Source organism: Glandiceps talaboti, chromosome 3 (genome assembly GCF_964340395.1).
Source record: "Glandiceps talaboti chromosome 3, keGlaTala1.1, whole genome shotgun sequence".
NCBI classification, from domain to species: domain Eukaryota; kingdom Metazoa; phylum Hemichordata; class Enteropneusta; family Spengelidae; genus Glandiceps; species Glandiceps talaboti.
The window spans coordinates 2,921,216-2,943,829 of record NC_135551.1 but is presented as its reverse complement, the minus strand read 5'-3'; the positions used below and the strand labels follow the sequence as shown (position 1 = coordinate 2,943,829).

The window sequence follows — 22,614 nt, the reverse complement described above, 5'->3', positions numbered from 1 at the left end:
ACAAGACCACACTCATAGCAACAGTGAAATGATGATGTATATTGCAAAGATAACAGGGATGGTTAGGCAAGTGGATAAACTTTCAAAAAAATGACATATACATGTAGTCGCCCAACAACTTAAGTGTCACCTATCACACCATCAAACTAGATAATGATTGGCTGATGATGAAGTGACAAAAAGTAAAAGAATTCTCCACACATGATGATGACAATTATATTTTGGTTGTTCATAATCTATCTTAAGAATGTCTGAATCTAACAAACTGGAAATCTGTAGTTTTATGGAGTTATCCATTATATAGATAAATAATTGTATGCCTGTAGAGTGACAAAGCTGGGCAGAAATTAACTGCAGTAACTGTAGCAGTTTTGCTCTGTCTTGGTCCTCCACTAAAACCTTTGCAAACCCCATAAGAAAATATATAAAATAATAAAAAAAGTATTGCAAATGAAAAGAAAGCTACAATTATTGCTAGACAGAAATATACCCATGGTAGATCCTTCCTCATGCCAAGTTGTGTTATCTCATTTAATGTTCATAAGTTCAGAAAATCTTCCAACTTAGGAGATATTGTATGCTGCAAATTTAGAGTATACATGTACATGTACTAGTCAAGTTCATGGTTTACTACAAATACAAGTGGGACTTTATGACCAAGTGAGGAAAGATCTTGTATGATCATTTTTTTTTAATTATATTAGTGCCAGTGGTTACTTATCATCAGTGCACAGACATACATTTTGTACATTGTACTAGTGGCATTTATACTGGAATGCAGTGCCAAATATTACTGAATACCTGTATGAAAATCATATACATTATACAATTAAGGACTTGATTGTTCACATGATTTCACAGGATGATCTCACAGTATGATCTCACAGTGTGATCTCACAATATGATTTCACAGTATGGTTTCACAGTATTATTTCACAGTATGATTTCACAGTATTATTTCACACTATGATTTCACACTATGATTTCACAGCATGATTTCACAATGTGATTTCACAGTATGATTTCACAGTATGATTTCATTGATTTAACAGTATGATTTCACACTATGATTTCTCAGTATGATTTCACAGTGTGATTTCACAGCATGATTTCACAGTATGATTTCATTGATTTAACAGTATGATTTCACAGTATTATTTCACAGCATGATTTCATTGATTTCACAGCATGATTTCATTGATTTCAGAGTGTGATTTAACAATATGATTTCACAGTATGATTTCACAGTATGATTTCACAGCATGATTTCACAGTATGATCTCACAGTGTGATTTCACAGTATGATTTCACAGCATGATTTCACAGCATGATTTCACAGTATGATTTCACAGTATGATTTCACAGTACTATTTCACAGTATGATTTCACAGCATGATTTCACAGCATGATTTCACAGTATGATTTCATAGTGTGATTTCACAGTACTATTTCACAGTGTGATTTCACAGCATGATTTCACAGCATGATTTCACTGTGATTTCACGGTATGATTTTGCAGTATGGTTTCATTGATTTCACAGCATGATTTCACAGTGTGATTTCACAGTATGATTTCATTGATTTAACAGTATGATTTCACACTATGATTTCTCAGTATGATTTCACAGCATGATTTCACACTATGATTTCATTGGTTTAACAGTATGATTTCACAGTATGATTTCAGTGTGATTTCACAGTGATTTCACAGTATTATTTCACATATGATTTCACAGCGTGATTTCACACTATGATTTCATTGGTTTAACAGTATGATTTCACAGTATGATTTCAGTGTGATTTCACAGTGATTTCACAGTATTATTTCACAGCATAATTTCACATATGATTTCACAGCGTGCTTTCATTGATTTCACAGCATGATTTCATTGATTTCAGAGTATGATTTAACAGTATGATTTCACAGTATGATTTAACTATGATTTTTATGGAAATTTGCATTTTTGTATAAAGCATACATGTATGTACTAATAACAAGCCATGACATGTGAGTGGCAGTATGGGTATTTAGTGTTATTTGCACTCATTCTGGCAGTGTTTTATGTTGCACTCTCTCTCACACTACACTTGTAAAAGTACAGAGAACATCACAATCATGTGTGCAAATATCTAGAGTACTCCAAAGTGGCACTCCCACTTATGGGGTTATGTCAAATAGTATCTACCCAACCCATGTAGTTACAATGCTGTTCTCTTTGTATTTACAGGGCCAGATATGACTGACAATGGTTGTTGCCATTTGAAATATACTGTTACTAAGTCTGGTTGTTGACTTTAAAGGCTTGCTGTGATTTGAACTAATCAAAATAATACCAAGATGGTACTGGAAGCCATAGTTGTTAATCTACTGAACACCTACCTAGGAAAGTACATTGAGAATCTAGATACAGAAAACTTAAATATTGGAATATTTAGTGGTAAGTACAGAAAATCTAAAATATTATTAAGAATATTTAGTGGTAAGTACAGAAAACTTATATATTGAATATTTAGTGGTAAGTACAGAAAAACTTAAATATAAGAATAGTTAGTGGTAAGTACAGAATAACTTAAATATAAGAATATTTAGTGGTAAGTACAGAATAACTTAGATATAAGAATGGATAGTGGTAAGTACAGAAAAACTTAAATATAAAAATAGTTAGTGGTAAGTACAGAAAAACTTAGATATAAGAATAGTTAGTGGTAAGTACAGAAAAACTTAAATATAAGAATAGTTAGTGGTAAGTACAGAAAAACTTAAATATAAGAATAGTTAGTGGTAAGTACAGAAAAACTTAAATATAAGAATAGATAGTGGTAAGTAAGAAAAACTTAAATATAAGAATAGTTAGTGGTAAGTACAGAAAAACTTAAATATAAGAATATTTAGTAGTAAGTACAGAAAAACTTAGATATAAGAATAGTTAGTGGTAAGTACAGAAAAACTTAAATATAAGAATGGTCAGTGGTAAGTACAGAAAAACTTAAATATAAGAATATTTAGTAGTAAGTACAGAAAAACTTAAATATAAGAATAGTAAGTGGTAAGTACAGAAAAACTTAAATATAAGAATAGATAGTGGTAAGTACAGAAAAACTTAAATATAAGAATAGATAGTGGTAAGTACAGAAAAACTTAAATATATGAATAGATAGTGGTAAGTACAGAAAAACTTAAATATAAGAATAGTTAGTAGTAAGTACGGAAAAACTTAAATGTAAGAGTAGTTAGTGGTAAGTACAGAAAAACTTAAATATTGAATATTTAGTGGTAAGTACAGAAAAACTTAAATATAAGAATAGTTAGTGGTAAGTACAGAAAAACTTAAATATAAGAATGGTCAGTGGTAAGTACAGAAAAACTTAAATATAAGAATAGATAGTGGTAAGTACAGAAAAACTTAAATATAAGAATAGTTAGTAGTAAGTACAGAAAAACTTAAATATAAGAATAGTTAGTGGTAAGTACAGAAAAACTTAAATATAAGAATAGTTAGTGGTAAGTACAGAAAAACTTAAATATAAGAATAGATAGTGGTAAGTACAGAAAAACTTAAATATAAGAATAGATAGTGGTAAGTAAGAAAAACTTAAATATAAGAATAGTTAGTGGTAAGTACAGAATAACTTAAATATAAGAATAGATAGTGGTAAGTACAGAATAACTTAAATATAAGAATAGTTAGTGGTAAGTACAGAAAAACTTAAATATAAGAATAGATAGTGGTAAGTACAGAATAACTTAAATATAAGAATATTTAGTGGTAAGTACAGAATAACTTAGATATAAGAATGGTTAGTGGTAAGTACAGAAAAACTTAGATATAAGAATGGTTAGTGGTAAGTACAGAAAAACTTAAATATAAGAATATGTCTGTGTTATAATTTTACTGATACATTTATGTTCTGTTTTCTTACAGGTAATGTTGAGTTGTTAGATTTAAAGTTGAAGCCTGAGGCACTGGTAAGTTGATATATTTGGTACTAGGGTAGTTTTATAATCTAAGACACTGGTAAGTTGATATATTTGGTACTAGGGTAGTTTTATCATCTAAGACACTGGTAAGTTGATATATTTGGTACTAGGGTAGTTTTATCATCTAAGACACTGGTAAGTTGATATATTTGGTACTAGGGTAGTTTTATCATCTAAGACACTGGTAAGTTGATATATTTGGTACTAGGGTAGTTTTATCATCTAAGACACTGGTAAGTTGATATATTTGGTACTAGGGTAGTTTATCATCTAAGACACTGGTAAGTTGATATATTTGGTTCTAGGGTAGTTTTATCATCTAAGACACTGGTAAGTTGATATATTTGGTTCTAGGGTAGTTTATCATCTAAGACACTGGTAAGTTGATATATTTGGTTCTAGGGTAGTTTATCATCTAAGACACTGGTAAGTTGATATATTTGGTACTAGGGTAGTTTTGTCATCTAAGACACTGGTAAGTTGATATATTTAGTACAAGGGTAGTTTTATCATCTAAGACACTGGTAAGTTGATGTATTTGGTTCTAGGGTAGTTTATCATCTAAGACACTGGTAAGTTGATATATTTGGTTCTAGGGTAGTTTTATAATCTAAGACACTGGTAAGTTGATATATTTAGTACAAGGGTAGTTTTATCATCTAAGACACTGGTAAGTTGATATATTTGGTACTAGGGTAGTTCATCATCTAAGACACTGGTAAGTTGATATATTTGGTACTAGGGTAGTTTATCATCTAAGACACTGGTAAGTTGATATATTTGGTACTAGGGTAGTTCATTATCTAAGACACTGGTAATTGGTACTAGGGTAGGTTTATCATCTAAGACACTGGTAAGTTGATATATTTGGTTCTAGGGTAGTTTATCATCTAAGACACTGGTAAGTTGATGTATTTGGTTCTAGGGTAGTTTATTATCTAAGATACTGGTAAGTTGATATATTTGGTACTAGGGTAGTTTATCATCTAAGATACTGGTAAGTTGATATATTTGGTACTAGGGTAGGTTTATCATCTAAGACACTGGTAAGTTGATATATTTGGTACTAGGGTAGTTTATCATCTAAGATACTGGTAAGTTGATATATTTGGTTCTAGGGTAGTTTTATAATCTAAGACACTGGTGAGTTGATATATTTGGTACTATGGTAGTTTTATCATCTAAGACACTGGTAAGTTGATATATTTGGTACTAGGGTAGTTTATTATCTAAGACACTGGTAAGTTGATATATTTGGTTCTAGGGTAGTTTTATCATCTAAGACACTGGTAAGTTGATATATTTGGTACTAGGGTAGTTTATTATCTAAGACACTGGTAAGTTGATATATTTGGTACTAGGGTAGTTTTATCATCTAAGACACTGGTAAGTTGATATATTTGGTACTAGGGTAGTTTTATCATCTAAGACACTGGTAAGTTGATATATTTGGTACAAGGGTAGTTTTATCATCTAAGACACTGCAGTGTAAGTTGAATTATTTTTGTCAAGCATTGGTATGCTACTGTCTTCCTAGTCCAATAGCAGATGAACTAAACTTTCTTCCCCAAAACAGTTGGGTTTCCACATGAAAGAAACATTGTTATAGGATGTAGATTTCAGAGAAAGATTTGCTGATATGTGAGATAACATCTAAAAGCCAAATCAACAATGTCAGTGAGATAATGTATACTAGAACAATAGTTTGTTGTCATGACAATCATCTTTCATGCATGATGATGCTATCTCAAGAGTAACATGCAAGAAATACATTTTATAACAGAATGCAATGGAAGATATTAATTATTATTTCAATTAGTGTTTACAATCTATAAACTTTCTTACGTGACTTTATCAGTGGAATTGTTGGTAGTCAGATTGTGTATATAGCTAACTCAGTAGAACATTGTCATATACTTCCAAAAATTGACATAATTGACCCAGAGATACTGCCATACCAACAGTAAAAATATGGTATATAAAAAACATTTAAAAAAAAATAAACACAAACTATATAGTTGTGCTACAATGCCATTGGCATTATTTTTTGTTTCTTTCAGTTTGAATTGAATCTACCCATCGAAGTGAAGGCAGGCCATGTTGGTAAGTATTCCAGTTATATGTAAATCAATCACACTTACCATCTTGGTAAGTATTCCAGTATGTGAATCAATCACACTTACCATCTTGGTAAGTATTTCAGTTATATGTAAATCAATCGCACACTTATCATCCTTGAAAGTATTCCAGTTATATGTAAATCAATTAATCACACACTTATCACCCTGGTAAGTGTTCCAGTTATATGTAAATCAATTAATCAAACACTTATCACCCTGGTAAGTGTTCCAGTTATATGTAAATCAATTACACACTTATCATACTGCCGAGATAATACACACCATAGATCGATCCCCACATACTGCAGAGATAATACACACACCATAGACCCCCACATACTGCAGAGATAATACACACACCATAGACCCCCTCATACTGCAGAGATAATACACACCATAGATCGATCCCCACATACTGCAGAGATAATACATACACCATAGATCCCAACATACTGCAGAGATAATACACACACCATAGACCCCCACATACTGCAGAGATAATACACACACCATAGATCGATCCCCACATACTGCAGAGATAATACATACACCATAGACCCCACATACTGCAGAGATAACACATACACCATAGATCCCAACATACTGCAGAGATAATACACACACCATAGACCCCCACATACTGCAGAGATAATACACACACCATAGACCCCCACATACTGCAGAGATAATACACATACCATAGACCCCCACATACTGTACAGATAATACACACACCATAGACCCCCACATACTGCAGAGATAATACACACACCATAGACCCCCACATACTGCAGATAATACACACCATATATTGTACAGATAGTACACACCATAGATCCCCACATACTGCAGAGATAATACACATACCATAGATCCCAACATACTGCAGAGATAATACACACACCATAGACCCCCACATACTGTACAGATAATACACATACCATAGACCCCCACATACTGTACAGATAATACACACACCATAGACCCCCACATACTGTACAGATAATACACACACCATAGACCCCCACATACTGTACAGATAATACACACACCATAGACCCCCACATACTGTACAGATAATACACACACCATAGACCCCCACATACTGCAGAGATAATACACATACCATAGACCCCACATACTGCAGAGATAATACACATACCATAGATCCCAACATACTGCAGAGATAATACACACACCATAGATCCCCTCATACTGTAGAGATAATACATACACATAGACCCCCACATACTGTACAGATAATACACATACCATAGATCCCCACATACTGTAGAGATAATACACATACCATAGACCCCCACATACTGCAGAGATAATACATACACATAGACCCCCACATACTGCAGAGATAATACATACACCATAGATCCCCACATACTGCAGAGATAATACACACACCATAGACCCCCACATACTGTACAGATAATACACATACCATAGACCCCCACATACTGTACAGATAATACACACACCATAGACCCCCACATACTGTACAGATAATACACACACCATAGACCCCCACATACTGTACAGATAATACACACACCATAGACCCCCACATACTGCAGAGATAATACACATACCATAGACCCCACATACTGCAGAGATAATACACATACCATAGATCCCAACATACTGCAGAGATAATACACACACCATAGATCCCCTCATACTGTAGAGATAATACATACACATAGACCCCCACATACTGTACAGATAATACACATACCATAGATCCCCACATACTGTAGAGATAATACACATACCATAGACCCCCACATACTGCAGAGATAATACATACACATAGACCCCCACATACTGCAGAGATAATACATACACCATAGATCCCCACATACTGCAGAGATAATACATACACCATAGACCCCACATACTGCAGAGATAACACATACACCATAGATCCCCACATACTGCAGAGATAATACATACACCATAGACCCCACATACTGCAGAGATAATACACACACCATAGATCCCCACATACTGTAGAGATAATACACATACCATAGACCCCCCACATACTGCAGAGATAATACATACACCATAGATCCCCACATACTGTAGAGATAATACACATACCATAGACCCCCCACATACTGTAGAGATAATACACACACCATAGATCCCCACATACTGTAGAGATAATACACACACCATAGATCCCCACATACTGTAGAGATAATACACATACCATAGACCCCCCACATACTGCAGAGATAATACACATACCATAGACCCCCACATACTGCTGAGATAATACACACACCATAGACCCCCACATACTGCAGATAATACACACACCATAGATCCCAACATACTGCTGAGATAATACATACACATAGACCCCCACATACTGCAGAGATAATACACACACCATAGATCCCAACATACTGCAGAGATAATATATATTGTACAGATAGTACACACCATAGACCCCCCACATACTGCAGAGATAATACACACACCATAGACCCCCTCATACTGTAGAGATAATACACACACCATAGACCCCCTCATACTGCAGAGATAATATATATTGTACAGATACACACACCATAGACCCCCTCATACTGCAGAGATAATACACACACCATAGACCCCCACATACTGCAGAGATAATACACACTATAGATCGATCCCCACATACTGCAGAGATAATATATATTGTACAGATAGTACACACCATAGACCCCCCACATACTGCAGAGATAATACATACACCATAGACCCCCTCATACTGTAGAGATAATACATACACATAGACCCCCACATACTGCAGAGATAATACACACACCATAGACCCCCACATACTGCAGAGATAATACATACACATAGACCCCCACATACTGCAGAGATAATACATACACCATAGATCCCCACATACTGTACAGATAATACACACACCATAGACCCCACATACTGCAGAGATAATACATACACCATAGACCCCCTCATACTGCAGAGATAATACACACACCATAGACCCCCACATACTGCAGAGATAATACATACACCATAGACCCCCACATACTGTACAGATAATACATACACCATAGATCCCAACATACTGCAGAGATAATACACACACCATAGACCCCCACATACTGTAGAGATAATACACACCATAGATCGATCCCCACATACTGCAGAGATAATACACACCATAGACCCCCACATACTGTACAGATAATACACACACCATAGACCCCCACATACTGTAGAGATAATACACACCATAGATCCCCACATACTGCAGAGATAATACACATACCATAGACCCCACATACTGCAGAGATAATACACATACCATAGATCCCAACATACTGCAGAGATAATACACACACCATAGATCCCCTCATACTGTAGAGATAATACATACACATAGACCCCCACATACTGTAGAGATAATACACACACCATAGATCCCCACATACTGTAGAGATAATACACACACCATAGACCCCCACATACTGCAGAGATAATACACATACCATAGACCCCCACATACTGCAGAGATAATACACATACCATAGACCCCCACATACTGCTGAGATAATACACACACCATAGACCCCCACATACTGCAGAGATAATACACACACCATAGATCCCAACATACTGCTGAGATAATACACATACCATAGATCCCCTCATACTGCAGAGATAATACACACACCATAGACCCCCACATACTGCAGAGATAATACACATACCATAGACCCCCACATACTGCAGAGATAATACACACACCATAGACCCCCACATACTGCAGAGATAATACACATACCATAGACCCCCACATACTGCAGAGATAATACACACACCATAGACCCCCACATACTGCAGAGATAATACACATACCATAGACCCACACATACTGCAGAGATAATACACATACCATAGACCCCCACATACTGCAGAGATAATACACATACCATAGACCCCCACATACTGTACAGATAATACACATACCATAGACCCCCACATACTGCAGAGATAATACACATACCATAGACCCCCACATACTGTACAGATAATACACATACCATAGACCCCCTCATACTGCAGAGATAATACACATACCATAGACCCCCACATACTGCAGAGATAATACACATACCATAGACCCCCACATACTGCAGAGATAATACACATACCATAGACCCCCACATACTGCAGAGATAATACACATACCATAGACCCCCACATACTGCAGAGATAATACACATACCATAGACCCCCACATACTGCAGAGATAATACACACACCATAGACCCCCACATACTGCAGAGATAATACACACACCATAGATCCCAACATACTGCAGAGATAATACACACACCATAGACCCCCACATACTGCAGAGATAATACACACACCATAGATCCCCACATACTGCAGAGATAATACATAAACCATAGATCCCAACATACTGCAGAGATAATACACACACCATAGACCCCCACATACTGTACAGATAATACACATACCATAGATCCCAACATACTGCAGAGATAATACACATACCATAGACCCCCTCATACTGCAGAGATAATACACATACCATAGACCCCCACATACTGCAGAGATAATACACATACCATAGATCCCCACATACTGTAGAGATATTACAACATACTATTAGACATCTCTGTATACCTTACTATTAATGGTTGCTATTTGATTTCCTCACAGATAAGATATCTGCTATTATACCATGGACATCTCTGTATACCTTACCATTGATGGTGGTAGTGGAAGGAATTCATGTGTTAGCTGGACCAGTAACTGACAGACCCTATGATGCGGCTAGGGAAGCCAGATTAGAAAATGCAGTCAAACAGAAACTGCTACAGCAGCTTGACAGCCCAAAGGGTAACAAAGAAATATCTAGTAAGTCACTGTGTATTTGCAGCCCAAAGGGTAACAAAAGAAATATCTAGTAAGTCACTGGGTATTTGCAGCCCAAAGGCTAACAAAGAAATATCTAGTAAGTCACTGTGTATTTGCATACAAATGTATGGTTATTCACATGAAGCAATGTAGCCCATAGGAAAAATCAGGAAAATCCCCATTCAAATGAGCCACAGGTTGAAATTTGTGTTTCTCTGAAATGACGTCTAGTGTAGGTGATGTAAAATTATGTCTTTATTTCCTGGAGTACGGTATATTGGATTTCATCATATTGTGATGAGTTAATTCTTTGATACTTTAGTAAGAATAGTTAATATATAATAAATATGATTTTGACAACTTGACCAGTAGTATATGAATGTACAAAAAAATGTAAAGCAACATACATGTACTATATATTAATTTTTTTGTATTTGCTTGACATTTATAAAAAATGTATGGGTTATTTTTAGCGGAGGAAGAGAAGAAAAACATGAGTTTTGTAGAGAAATTGACAGCAAGTATTGTAAATAATGTACAGGTAAGTAGATTGTATGAATTGATATCTTAGTACAGGTAAGTAGATTGTATGAATTGATATCTTAGTACAGGTAAGTAGATTGTATGAATTGATATCTTAGTACAGGTAAGTAGATTGTATGAATTGATATCTTAGTACAGGTAAGTAGATTGTATGAATTGATATCTTAGTACAGGTAAGTAGATTGTATGAATTGATATCTTAGTACAGGTAAGTAGATTGTATGAATTGATATCTTAGTACAGGTAAGTAGATTGTATGAATTGATATCTTAGTACAGGTAAGTAGATTGTATGAATTGATATCTTAGTACAGGTAAGTAGATTGTATGAATTGATATCTTAGTATAGGTAAGTAGATTGTATGAATTGATATCTTAGTACAGGTAAGTAGATTGTATGAATTGATATCTTAGTACAGGTAAGTAGATTGTATGAATTGATATCTTAGTACAGGTAAGTAGATTGTATGAATTGATATCTTAGTACAGGTAAGTAGATTGTATGAATTGATATCTTAGTACAGGTAAGTAGATTGTATGAATTGATATCTTAGTACAGGTAAGTAGATTGTATGAATTGATATCTTAGTACAGGTAAGTAGATTGTATGAATTGATATCTTAGTACAGGTAAGTAGATTGTATGAATTGATATCTTAGTATAGGTAAGTAGATTGCACAGAAATTTCTTGAGATCCATCAATATCTATTTTTCATCATTTTGACCCATAACAAAGATTCCTGTTTTTGAAGTAATTTGAACAGATATTGTATCTATTTGATATTTGATGTTAGGTTACATTGAAGGATGTACATGTAAGATATGAAGACACGGTGACTTATCCTGACAACCCAATATCATTTGGTGTAATCCTACAAAGTCTAACAGCACAGACTACAGATGACCTATGGCAGCAAACACAAGTAGATGCTGCTGTGTCAGTCATGAGAAAGGTTAGTCTAAATTCCCTTCCTTTACACTTCTAGATATTGCTCTAATCTATAGAAAGTCTGTTCATATGATAGATATTGCTCTAATCTATAGAAAGTCTGTTCATATGATAGATATTGCTCTAATCTATAGAAAGTCTGTTCATATGAAAGTATTGTTCTAATCTATAGAAAGTCTGTTCATATGAAAGATACTGTTCTAATCTATAGAAAGTCTGTTCATATGAAAGATATTGTTCTAATCTATAGAAAGTCTGTTCATATGAAAGATATTGTTCTAATCTATAGAAAGTCTGTTCATATGAAAGATATTGTTCTAATCTATAGAAAGTCTGTTCATATGATAGATATTGTTTTGATCTATAGAAAGTCTGTTCATATGAAAGATAAATCCAATTCTAAACTCCAATTTTCCAAATTGGTCATTCATCTCAATATGCCTCAAGTCTCTCAAAAATGTTTTCTGAATCTGTGTTGTATACACAATTGTGTTTATCAATTGTCTTATGAACTCTCTTATATATCCTTCCAGCTTGTTAAGATGGAGAGTCTGGCAGCATACTGGAACTCACCAGCCATAACACGTATAGGACCACATATTGAGACCAATCGTTGGTTACAAATGATGCATGAAGTTGTCCATGATCACAAAATAGGAGAAGAAAAACTTGACTTTGGTAAGATCTCTTCACAGTGCATGTTATGTATTGTATTATACAAGTTAGGTTTATGTACTATGTTATGTGTGAAGTCAGGTAATATGTACTATGTTATGTATGAAGTCAGGTAATATGTACTATGTTATGTGTGAAGTCAGGTAATATGTACTATGTTATGTGTGAAGTCAGGTAATATGTACTATGTTATGTATGAAGTAAAGTAATATGTACTATGTTATGTGTGAAGTCAGGTAATATGTACTATGTTATGTATGAAGTCAGGTAATATGTACTATGTTATGTATGAAGTCAGGTAATATGTACTATGTTATGTATGAAGTAAAGTAATATGTACTATGTTATGTGTGAAGTCAGGTAATATGTACTATGTTATGTATGAAGTCAGGTAATATGTACTATGTTATGTATGAAGTCAGGTAATATGTACTATGTTATGTGTGAAGTCAGGTAATATGTACTATGTTATGTATGAAGTCAGGTAATATGTACTATGTTATGTATGAAGTCGGGTAATATGTACTATGTTATGTATGAAGTCAGGCAATATGTACTATGTTATGTATGAAGTCAGGTAATATGTACTATGTTATGTATGAAGTCAGGTAATATGTACTATGTTATGTATGAAGTCAGGTAATATGTACTATGTTATGTGTGAAGTCAGGTAATATGTACTATGTTATGTATGAAGTCAGGTAATATGTACTATGTTATGTATGAAGTCAGGTTATATGTACTATGTTATGTATGAAGTCAGGCAATATGTACTATGTTATGTATGAAGTCAGGTAATATGTACTATGTTATGTATGAAGTCAGGTAATATGTACTATGTTATGTGTGAAGTCAGGTAATATGTACTATGTTATGTATAAAGTAAAGTAATATGTACTATGTTATGTATGAAGTCAGGTAATATGTACTATGTTAATTATGTATGAAGTCAGGTAATATGTACTATGTTATGTATGAAGTCAGGTAATATGTACTATGTTATGTGTGAAGTCAGGCAATATGTACTATGTTATGTATGAAGTCAGGTAATATTTACTATGTTAATTATGTATGAAGTCAGGTAATATGTACTATGTTATGTATGAAGTCAGGTAATATTTACTATGTTAATTATGTATGAAGTCAGGTAATATGTACTATGTTATGTATGAAGTCAGGTAATATTTACTATGTTATGTACATTTATGTAAGAAGTACACAAGTAAGAAGATGAAGAATTTCATAAAATTTCAGAACCATGCATTTTCAAACATATTTTGTATTACGTATATTTTTATTGTTTTGTTGTTTACAGTAATAAATCCTATAACAACAGAAGCCAGGATATCGTATAATAAATCGGATAAAGACTTGATGGAACCTAAGTTAATGCTGGAGATTGTGACTGAGGAGATAGCTGCTATGTTGTCAAGGCAACAATACATAGAAGTATTAGATCTTGTACAGTCTTTCAAATTAATGGAAATTAATAAACTATACAGAAGATATGAACCTAATGTTGCTGTGAAAGGCAATGCCAAGGCATGGTGAGTGTTGTGAAAGGCAATGCCAAGGCATGGTGAGTGTTGTAAAAGGCAATGCCAAGGCATGGTGAGTGTTGTGAAAGGCAATGCCAAGGCATGGTGAGTGTTGTGAAAGGCAATGCCAAGGCATGGTGAGTGTTGTGAAAGGCAATGCCAAGGCATGGTGAGTGCTGTGAAAGGCAATGCCAAGGCATGGTGAGTGTTGTGAAAGGCAATGCCAAGGCATGGTGAGTGTTGTGAAAGGCAATGCCAAGGCATGGTGAGTGTTGTGAAAGGCAATGCCAAGGCATGGTGAGTGTTGTGAAAGGCAATGCCAAGGCATGGTGAGTGTTGTGAAAGGCAATGCCAAGGCATGGTGAGTGTTGTAAAAGGCAATGCCAAGGCATGGTGAGTGTTGTGAAAGGCAATGCCAAGGCATGGTGAGTGTTGTGAAAGGCATGCAATGCCAAGGCATGGTGAGTGTTGTGAAAGGCAATGCCAAGGCATGGTGAGTGTTGTGAAAGGCAATGTCAAGGCATGGTGAGTGTTGTGAAAAGCAATGTCAAGGCATGGTGAGTGTTGTAAAAGGCAATGCCAAGGCATCGTGAGTGTTGTGAAAGGCAATGCCAATTAAGGCATGGTGAGTGTTGTGAAAGGCAATGTCAAGGCATGGTGAGTGTTGTAAAAGGCAATGTCAAGGCATGGTGAGTGTTGTGAAAGGCAATGCCAAGGCATGGTGAGTGTTGTGAAAGGCAATGCCAAGGCATGGTGATCGAGTGTTGTGAAAGGCAATGTCAAGGCATGGTGAGTGCTGTGAAAGGCAATGCCAAGGCATGGTGAGTGTTGTGAAAGGCAATGCCAAGGCATGGTGAGTGTTGTAAAAGGCAATGCCAAGGCATGGTGATCGAGTGTTGTGAAAGGCAATGCCAAGGCATGGTGAGTGTTGTAAAAGGCAATGCCAAGGCATGGTGAGTGTTGTGAAACAGGAATAAATCAGATCAATAGAAAGTAGAGCCATAGAAAACCCTGCAAACATTGAATTAAGCAATATCTTAAGATTGCAAACTTATTCCATTTATAATTTTGTATGGGTCATGTATTGATGATAACAAAGAGCATGGTCCAATAAAACTTTTTACATAGTGTAATTTTTGATTTATTATTAGTTATTTGCATAATTAACTAGATTTTCCTGTGACAAGAAATACCATGTATGGTAGCTCAGAATGTTGTATTCTGATAATGTGTGCAAGACTGAATTGAAATAGGCTTGCATTGTGTCCTTATGGTAGCACTCAGTTTAACTATCAATTTCCTGACACAGGTGGCGATATGCTTACACTGCCATTGTAGAAGAATACATTAGACCTTGGTCGTGGGAGAGAATAAAAGAACATCGCTATCTGTATAAAAGATATAAGCAAGTTTTTAAGAAGAAACTGGAACATCCTGACCATGCTGATAGATACAAAGGGGAATTACAGGAATTGGAATATAGATTGGATGTTGCTAATATACTGATGGCTAGAGAACATGCCAGGATAGAGGTAGGGGGTATTACATAGACTAGATGTTGTGTGATGGCTAGAGAACATGCCAGGATAGAGGTAGGGGGTATTACATAGACTAGATGTTGTGTGACGGCTAGAGAACATGCCAGGATAGAGGTACGGGGTATTACATAGACTAGATGTTGTGTGATGGCTAGAGAACATGCCTGGTTAGAGGTAGAGGGTATTACATAGACTAGATGTTGTGTGTTGGCTAGAGAACATGCCTAGGTTAGAGGTAGGGGGTATTACATAGACTAGATGTTGTGTGATGGCTAGAGAACATGCCAGGTTAGAGGTAGAGGGTATTACATAGACTAGATGTTGTGTGATGGCTAGAGAACATGCCAGGTTAGAGGTAGCCTCGGGGGTATTACATAGACTAGATGTTGTGTGATGGCTAGAGAACATGCCAGGTTAGAGGTAGGGGTATTACATAGACTAGATGTTGTGTGATGGGTAGAGAACATGCCTGGTTAGAGGTAGAGGGTATTACATAGACTAGATGTTGTGTGATGGGTAGAGAACATGCCAGGTTAGAGGTAGGGGTATTACATAGACTAGATGTTGTGTGATGGGTAGAGAACATGCCTGGTTAGAGGTAGAGGGTATTACATAGACTAGATGTTGTGTGATGGGTAGAGAACATGCCAGGTTAGAGGTAGAGGGTATTACATAGACTAGATGTTGTGTGATGGGTAGAGAACATGCCAGGTTAGAGGTAGGGGGTATTACATAGACTAGATGTTGTGTGATGGCTAGAGAACATGCCAGGTTAGAGGTAGAGGGTATTACATAGACTAGATGTTGTGTGATGGGTAGAGAACATGCCAGGTTAGAGGTAGAGGGTATTACATAGACTAGATGTTGTGTGATGGGTAGAGAACATGCCAGGTTAGAGGTAGAGGGTATTACATAGACTAGATGTTGTGTGATGGGTAGAGAACATGCCTAGGTTAGAGGTAGGGGGTATTACATAGACTAGATGTTGTGTGATGGCTAGAGAACATGCCAGGTTAGAGGTAGGGGGTATTCTTTGTTTCTATGACGTAAAATCATAAGTTTGTATGATTTTTATCAAGATAGCTGTCACAACAATTGCATACATATCTCAACTCCACCCCCACCTCACCTGACTCCTGAAAACAGGAATATACAGCATGTAGATAGGAAGTAGTGTCCAGCGGCCAACTTACACAGTCTGTGATGCTGTTTGGATGTGTTCATGCATGTGTGTAAGTTCATTCCGTGTCTTTGAACTTGGTGTCATTGTTGGCTCTTTCAGTTTGTAAAAGAAGCTCCTGAAAGAGAGAAGAGAAGAAAGAAGAGTGCATCGTCAGGTTGGTCAATATGGAATTGGTTCAGTGGAAGTACTGACAGTGAAGACGAACTGGAAGTAGAAGAACCTCAAGAAACTAGTAAGTGTAAGAAGATAATATCTAGGAGTAGTTCTGTGTCAAATCCATTCATATGTGTCGATGGCATTGTAACAGTTGACAAGATGGGGACAGTGTGAATGGTTAACAAAATGTGGACAGTTTCATTCATGGATCGAAGGGTTTGGACACTTTCTTTGTGTAAAAAGTGTCCCCTTAACTGTAAAATTGTTCGTTTAATGAAATTGAGAACATTGTTGAAACAATGGGAATGAGTTGGACAAGCATATACTGTTTTTAACTGAACATTTTTGGGTAATTCATCAATTAGTTTGTCCTTGGCTGCACCTCGGACAAGGTAACAGACGGGCTATCCAAAAGGGTCCTGTTCAAAACAGTAAATGGAACAACAGTGCAAGAATTAAGGCAATTGTAATAATAATCAAGATTTTGTTTATAAGTATTTTCATTTTAGTAAAAAATGTTTTATAACTTGTGCCACTTTAAATTGAAAGCCATAATATGTTTGGACTTCTCCTTTATGCGATATGACTTGTCAAGGCATAATAGCATCTCTATGTGATTTCAGGTCTTCTAGCCATTATGCGATATGACTTGTCAAAGCATAATAGCATCTCTATGTGATTTCAGGTCTTCTAGCCATTATGCGATATGACTTGTCAAAGCATAATAGCATCTCTATGTGATTTCAGGTCTTCTAGCCATTATGCGATATGACTTGTCAAAGCATAATAGCATCTCTATGTGATTTCAGGTCTTCTAGCCATTATGCGATATGACTTGTCAAGGCATAATAGCATCTCTATGTGATTTCAGGTCTTCTAGCCATTATGCGATATGACTTGTCAAGGCATAATAGCATCTCTATGTGATTTCAGGTGACGTCTTCTAGCCATTATGCGATATGACTTGTCAAAGCATAATAGCATCTCTATGTGATTTCAGGTCTTCTAGCCATTATGCGATATGACTTGTCAAGGCATAATAGCATCTCCATGTGATTTCAGGTCTTCTAGCCATTATGCGATATGACTTGTCAAAGCATAATAGCATCTCTATGTGATTTCAGGTCTTCTAGCCATTATGCGATATGACTTGTCAAAGCATTATGGCATCTCTATGTGATTTCAGGTCTTCTAGCCATTATGCGATATGACTTGTCAAGGCATTATGGCATCTCTATGTGATTTCAGGTCTTCTAGCCATTATGCGATATGACTTGTCAAGGCATTATGGCATCTCTATGTGATTTCAGGTCTTCTAGCCATTATGCGATATGACTTGTCAAGGCATAATGGCATCTCTATGTGATTTCAGGTGACGTCTTCTAGCCATTATGCGATATGACTTGTCAAGGCATAATAGCATCTCCATGTGATTTCAGGTGACGTCTTCTAGCCATTATGCGATATGACTTGTCAAAGCATAATGGCATCTCTATGTGATTTCAGGTCTTCTAGCCATTATGCTATATGACTTGTCAAGGCATAATAGCATCTCCATGTGATTTCAGGTGACGTCTTCTAGCCATTATGCGATATGACTTGTCAAAGCATAATAGCATCTCTATGTGATTTCAGGTCTTCTAGCCATTATGCGATATGACTTGTCAAAGCATAATGGCATCTCTATGTGATTTCAGGTCTTCTAGCCAGTTTAACAGAGCAGGAGAAGTTGGAATTATACAAGGCTATTGGCTATAATGAGGAAGAGCTTGAACAGGCAGAAGATAAACCTATAGATGTAAGTATGTAGTCAAGTAGCAAAGTATAAGTTAATTAGTTCCCCGATAAACCTATAGATGTAAGTATGTAGTTATGTATCAAAGTATAGATTAATTAATTCCCCGAAAGGGACTATTACTAAGGGGTCCATCCATCCATTTGTGAGTCCATCCAGCTGTGTGTCTTTACGTCTGTCCATCTGTCTGTAATATGTCATTTCTCAGACATGCAATATCCAATTTCTTTCAAACCTGACACAGGTTGAGTGACTGACACAGGTTTGAAAGAAATTGGATATTGGCATGTCACTTTGTTTCGCGACATATGCAAATTTAACTGAGTGACGGCCATATTTGTAGTTAAAAATCAATATTTCAAACATAACTCCAAAGCTGTAATACATAGAGATTCCATTCAAGTGTCTACCCCTATATTATCAGGTACAAGCTTTCTTTTTACCATTTTGATTGATTGATTGATTGATTGATTGATTGATTGATTGATTGATTGATTGATCTTCTTTCTACAGTGCTTTTGAAGATTGGTTTTAACATTTTCATATTGGGCAATGTCACTGAATAACATCACTTTATAAATTCATGCGGTGATTTTTGTTTTTTTTCTCTTCAGTATGTGGAAAGACGATTTACTTTCACCTTACACAATTGTGCAGTGTCATTGAGGAATACCAGTGAGATAATGAAGTTTTCATTCCACAATATGGTAACTCTGTTTGAACAAAGACCATCAGCTGATGCTATGAAGTAAGTTATATAAGATGAATTAACTCTCACTTGACAAGTTTGAAAGGTCAGAGTTATGAATAGGAGCACATTGATTTTCACAATCATGATTTTGATTAACCTGACGTCATTTCTGGAAACGATGTTGTAAACAAACTGTTCACCTTGTTATTGCAAATATTTTCATGTCATCACTAAATTACTAATTTAGTAACGGTATAAAAATGTTTGCAATAATAGGATGAATGGATAAACTTTTTTTTTAAAGTTGAAATTTGTACATGCACTTTTGTATAACACACAATCAGAGATTTGATGTGGTGATGTATTTGTTTCTGTATTTGTCTTTTTCTTAACTAGAGTGAGACTGAACACAACTAGTGTTCTAATCCAAGGTAGTACTGCTAGCCATGAATTTGTACCGGTACTCACCTCAGAGAAAACAAGAACCAATGGCTATGGTACACAAGTATTTGCCCTTGAATTTGAAACCAACCCATTGTCAGTGAATGCAGACAGTTCTATATCAGTCAGTATGGAACCTGTTGAAGTCATTTACAATGATGTAAGTACAAAAATAGCCTTTGTTTCTTTGGCTGGCTACTTATTATATATTACTGGCAGACTGGATTGGATTCTGATGTTCGTTGAAACCTGAAATGGCATATATTGTGATGGATGGATGAATGGTGAGAGGACATGACTTGACATGCTTGGACATGAGTTGACATGCTTGGACATGACTTGACATGCATCGACATGACTTGACATGCTTGGACATGAGTTGACATGCTTGGACATGACTTGACATGCTTGGACATGAGTTGACATGCTTGGACATGAGTTGACATGCATCGACATGACTTGACATGCTTGGACATGAGTTGACATGCTTGGACATGAGTTGACATGCTTGGACATGACTTGACATGCATCGACATGACTTGACATGCTTGGACATGAGTTGACATGCTTGGACATGACTTGACATGCTTGGACATGACTTGACATGCTTGGACATGACTTGACATGCTTGGACATGAGTTGACATGCTTGCAGGGTTCGCACGGTCCTGGAAAACCCTGGAAAACCCTGGAATTTCAAACCCTCCCTGGAAAGCCATGGAAAACCCTGGAAAAATGCGCCCTACCCCTGGAAAACCCTGGAAAATGATCATGTATAATCGATCAATTAATATTGACGATCGTCATGTCTGTGCTCGAGCCACCCATTCATATGATTCTGAATCTCGTAAATGTGAAATTGCGAAAATATTTTCAAAGTCTTTCGCCACGCCGATTGAACCAGACAGTCAAGCGATCGTTCCACGAGACACTTTGCCTCACAGACCGTGCCTATTAGTTGAATGGGCGCCGCAGTGTTTCTTTTGATCTTGCATATATTGCTACTCCATACATCTCCCCGTCGTCATTTCAGGGACATGATATTGTAACAGTCCCGGCCGCGCCGGGGTAACATGTACCTTGTATTGGAGGAATTATCCTCCAAGCATGTACAGTAGGTCTGTTAACAAGATTATCGTAACACTGTAGCGAGTATCAACGCATCATCAACCTCGATTAGAAATTGTTACAAGTTCGGCGCACTAGTCGACTGATACTACAAGATAGGGCTAGGGCCTAGAGAAGTGCAGTTGAATTTCCGGGTTGTGGAAGTACAGTTGTGACTTTTATTTCGTCGATAAATGGGTATTTGTGTTACATGTTCTAAAAGAATAATTACTGTTTTATGTTGTCGGTACAGTAACATTCGTCAATGGTCAAGTTAAGTTGAAATCGCGATGTTCCGCAACTCGTGGCATCCGTACATAAACATCGAGACGCAAGCGATGAATGTATTCAGTTATTCATAGCTCGAAATTTCGTTACGTAAATGACGTTTTTATTCAAAATTTTGAAGAAAAAAATTATTTTAGGTGACTTATAAATCTAGTAACATCAAACCATACAATAACGAGGACAAACTTTAGTTTTTGATTTATTTTTCTGGATATGTCTGAATTAGACTGACGAATGCTGCGACTCAATCTTACACGATCAATGCACCAGCTTGACGAAACGGCTGCTTAGGGGGTAGGACAGAGGTTTCTCCGTTAATCTTAGCGTGTAAACGTGGTTTTGAAACCAATATCTTGCATAGTGTCGATTGTCTTTAAAATGTTTTGTGACATATGGGAACTGTTGTTGATTTTTCTCGTCAACATCAGACAATTAGATGTCATTCAAAAAATATACTTTAGTGTCAACACCCCTGGAAAATGTCCAAAATCAATATGAATACCCCTGGAAAACTGACGAAAAACCCCTGGAAAGTCCTGGAATTTTGTTTTGCTTTAAGTGTACGAACCCTGTGCTTGGACATGACTTGACATGCTTGGACATGACTTGACATGCTTGGACATGACTTGACATGCATCGACATGACTTGACATGCTTGGACATGAGTTGACATGCTTGGAC

The 22,614-nt window shown here is 36.2% G+C and overlaps 1 protein-coding gene across 1 annotated transcript in view; it reads left to right on the top strand.

The window, feature by feature from the left end:
* The window catches only part of LOC144432913 (intermembrane lipid transfer protein VPS13A-like), a 164,026-nt gene that overhangs the window by 30,921 nt on the left and 110,491 nt on the right, over positions 1-22,614 (top strand). Inside the window, exons 2-14 of the mRNA XM_078121213.1 lie at positions 2,229-2,438; positions 3,924-3,967; positions 6,040-6,082; positions 10,834-11,031; positions 11,505-11,572; positions 12,368-12,526; positions 13,056-13,200; positions 14,513-14,744; positions 16,045-16,267; positions 17,556-17,688; positions 19,310-19,410; positions 20,022-20,155; positions 20,495-20,699. Of these exons, the coding sequence (XP_077977339.1) occupies positions 2,339-2,438; positions 3,924-3,967; positions 6,040-6,082; positions 10,834-11,031; positions 11,505-11,572; positions 12,368-12,526; positions 13,056-13,200; positions 14,513-14,744; positions 16,045-16,267; positions 17,556-17,688; positions 19,310-19,410; positions 20,022-20,155; positions 20,495-20,699 (1,785 nt within the window). The 5' untranslated portion in view covers positions 2,229-2,338. The remainder of the gene's footprint in view (positions 1-2,228; positions 2,439-3,923; positions 3,968-6,039; positions 6,083-10,833; positions 11,032-11,504; positions 11,573-12,367; positions 12,527-13,055; positions 13,201-14,512; positions 14,745-16,044; positions 16,268-17,555; positions 17,689-19,309; positions 19,411-20,021; positions 20,156-20,494; positions 20,700-22,614) is intronic.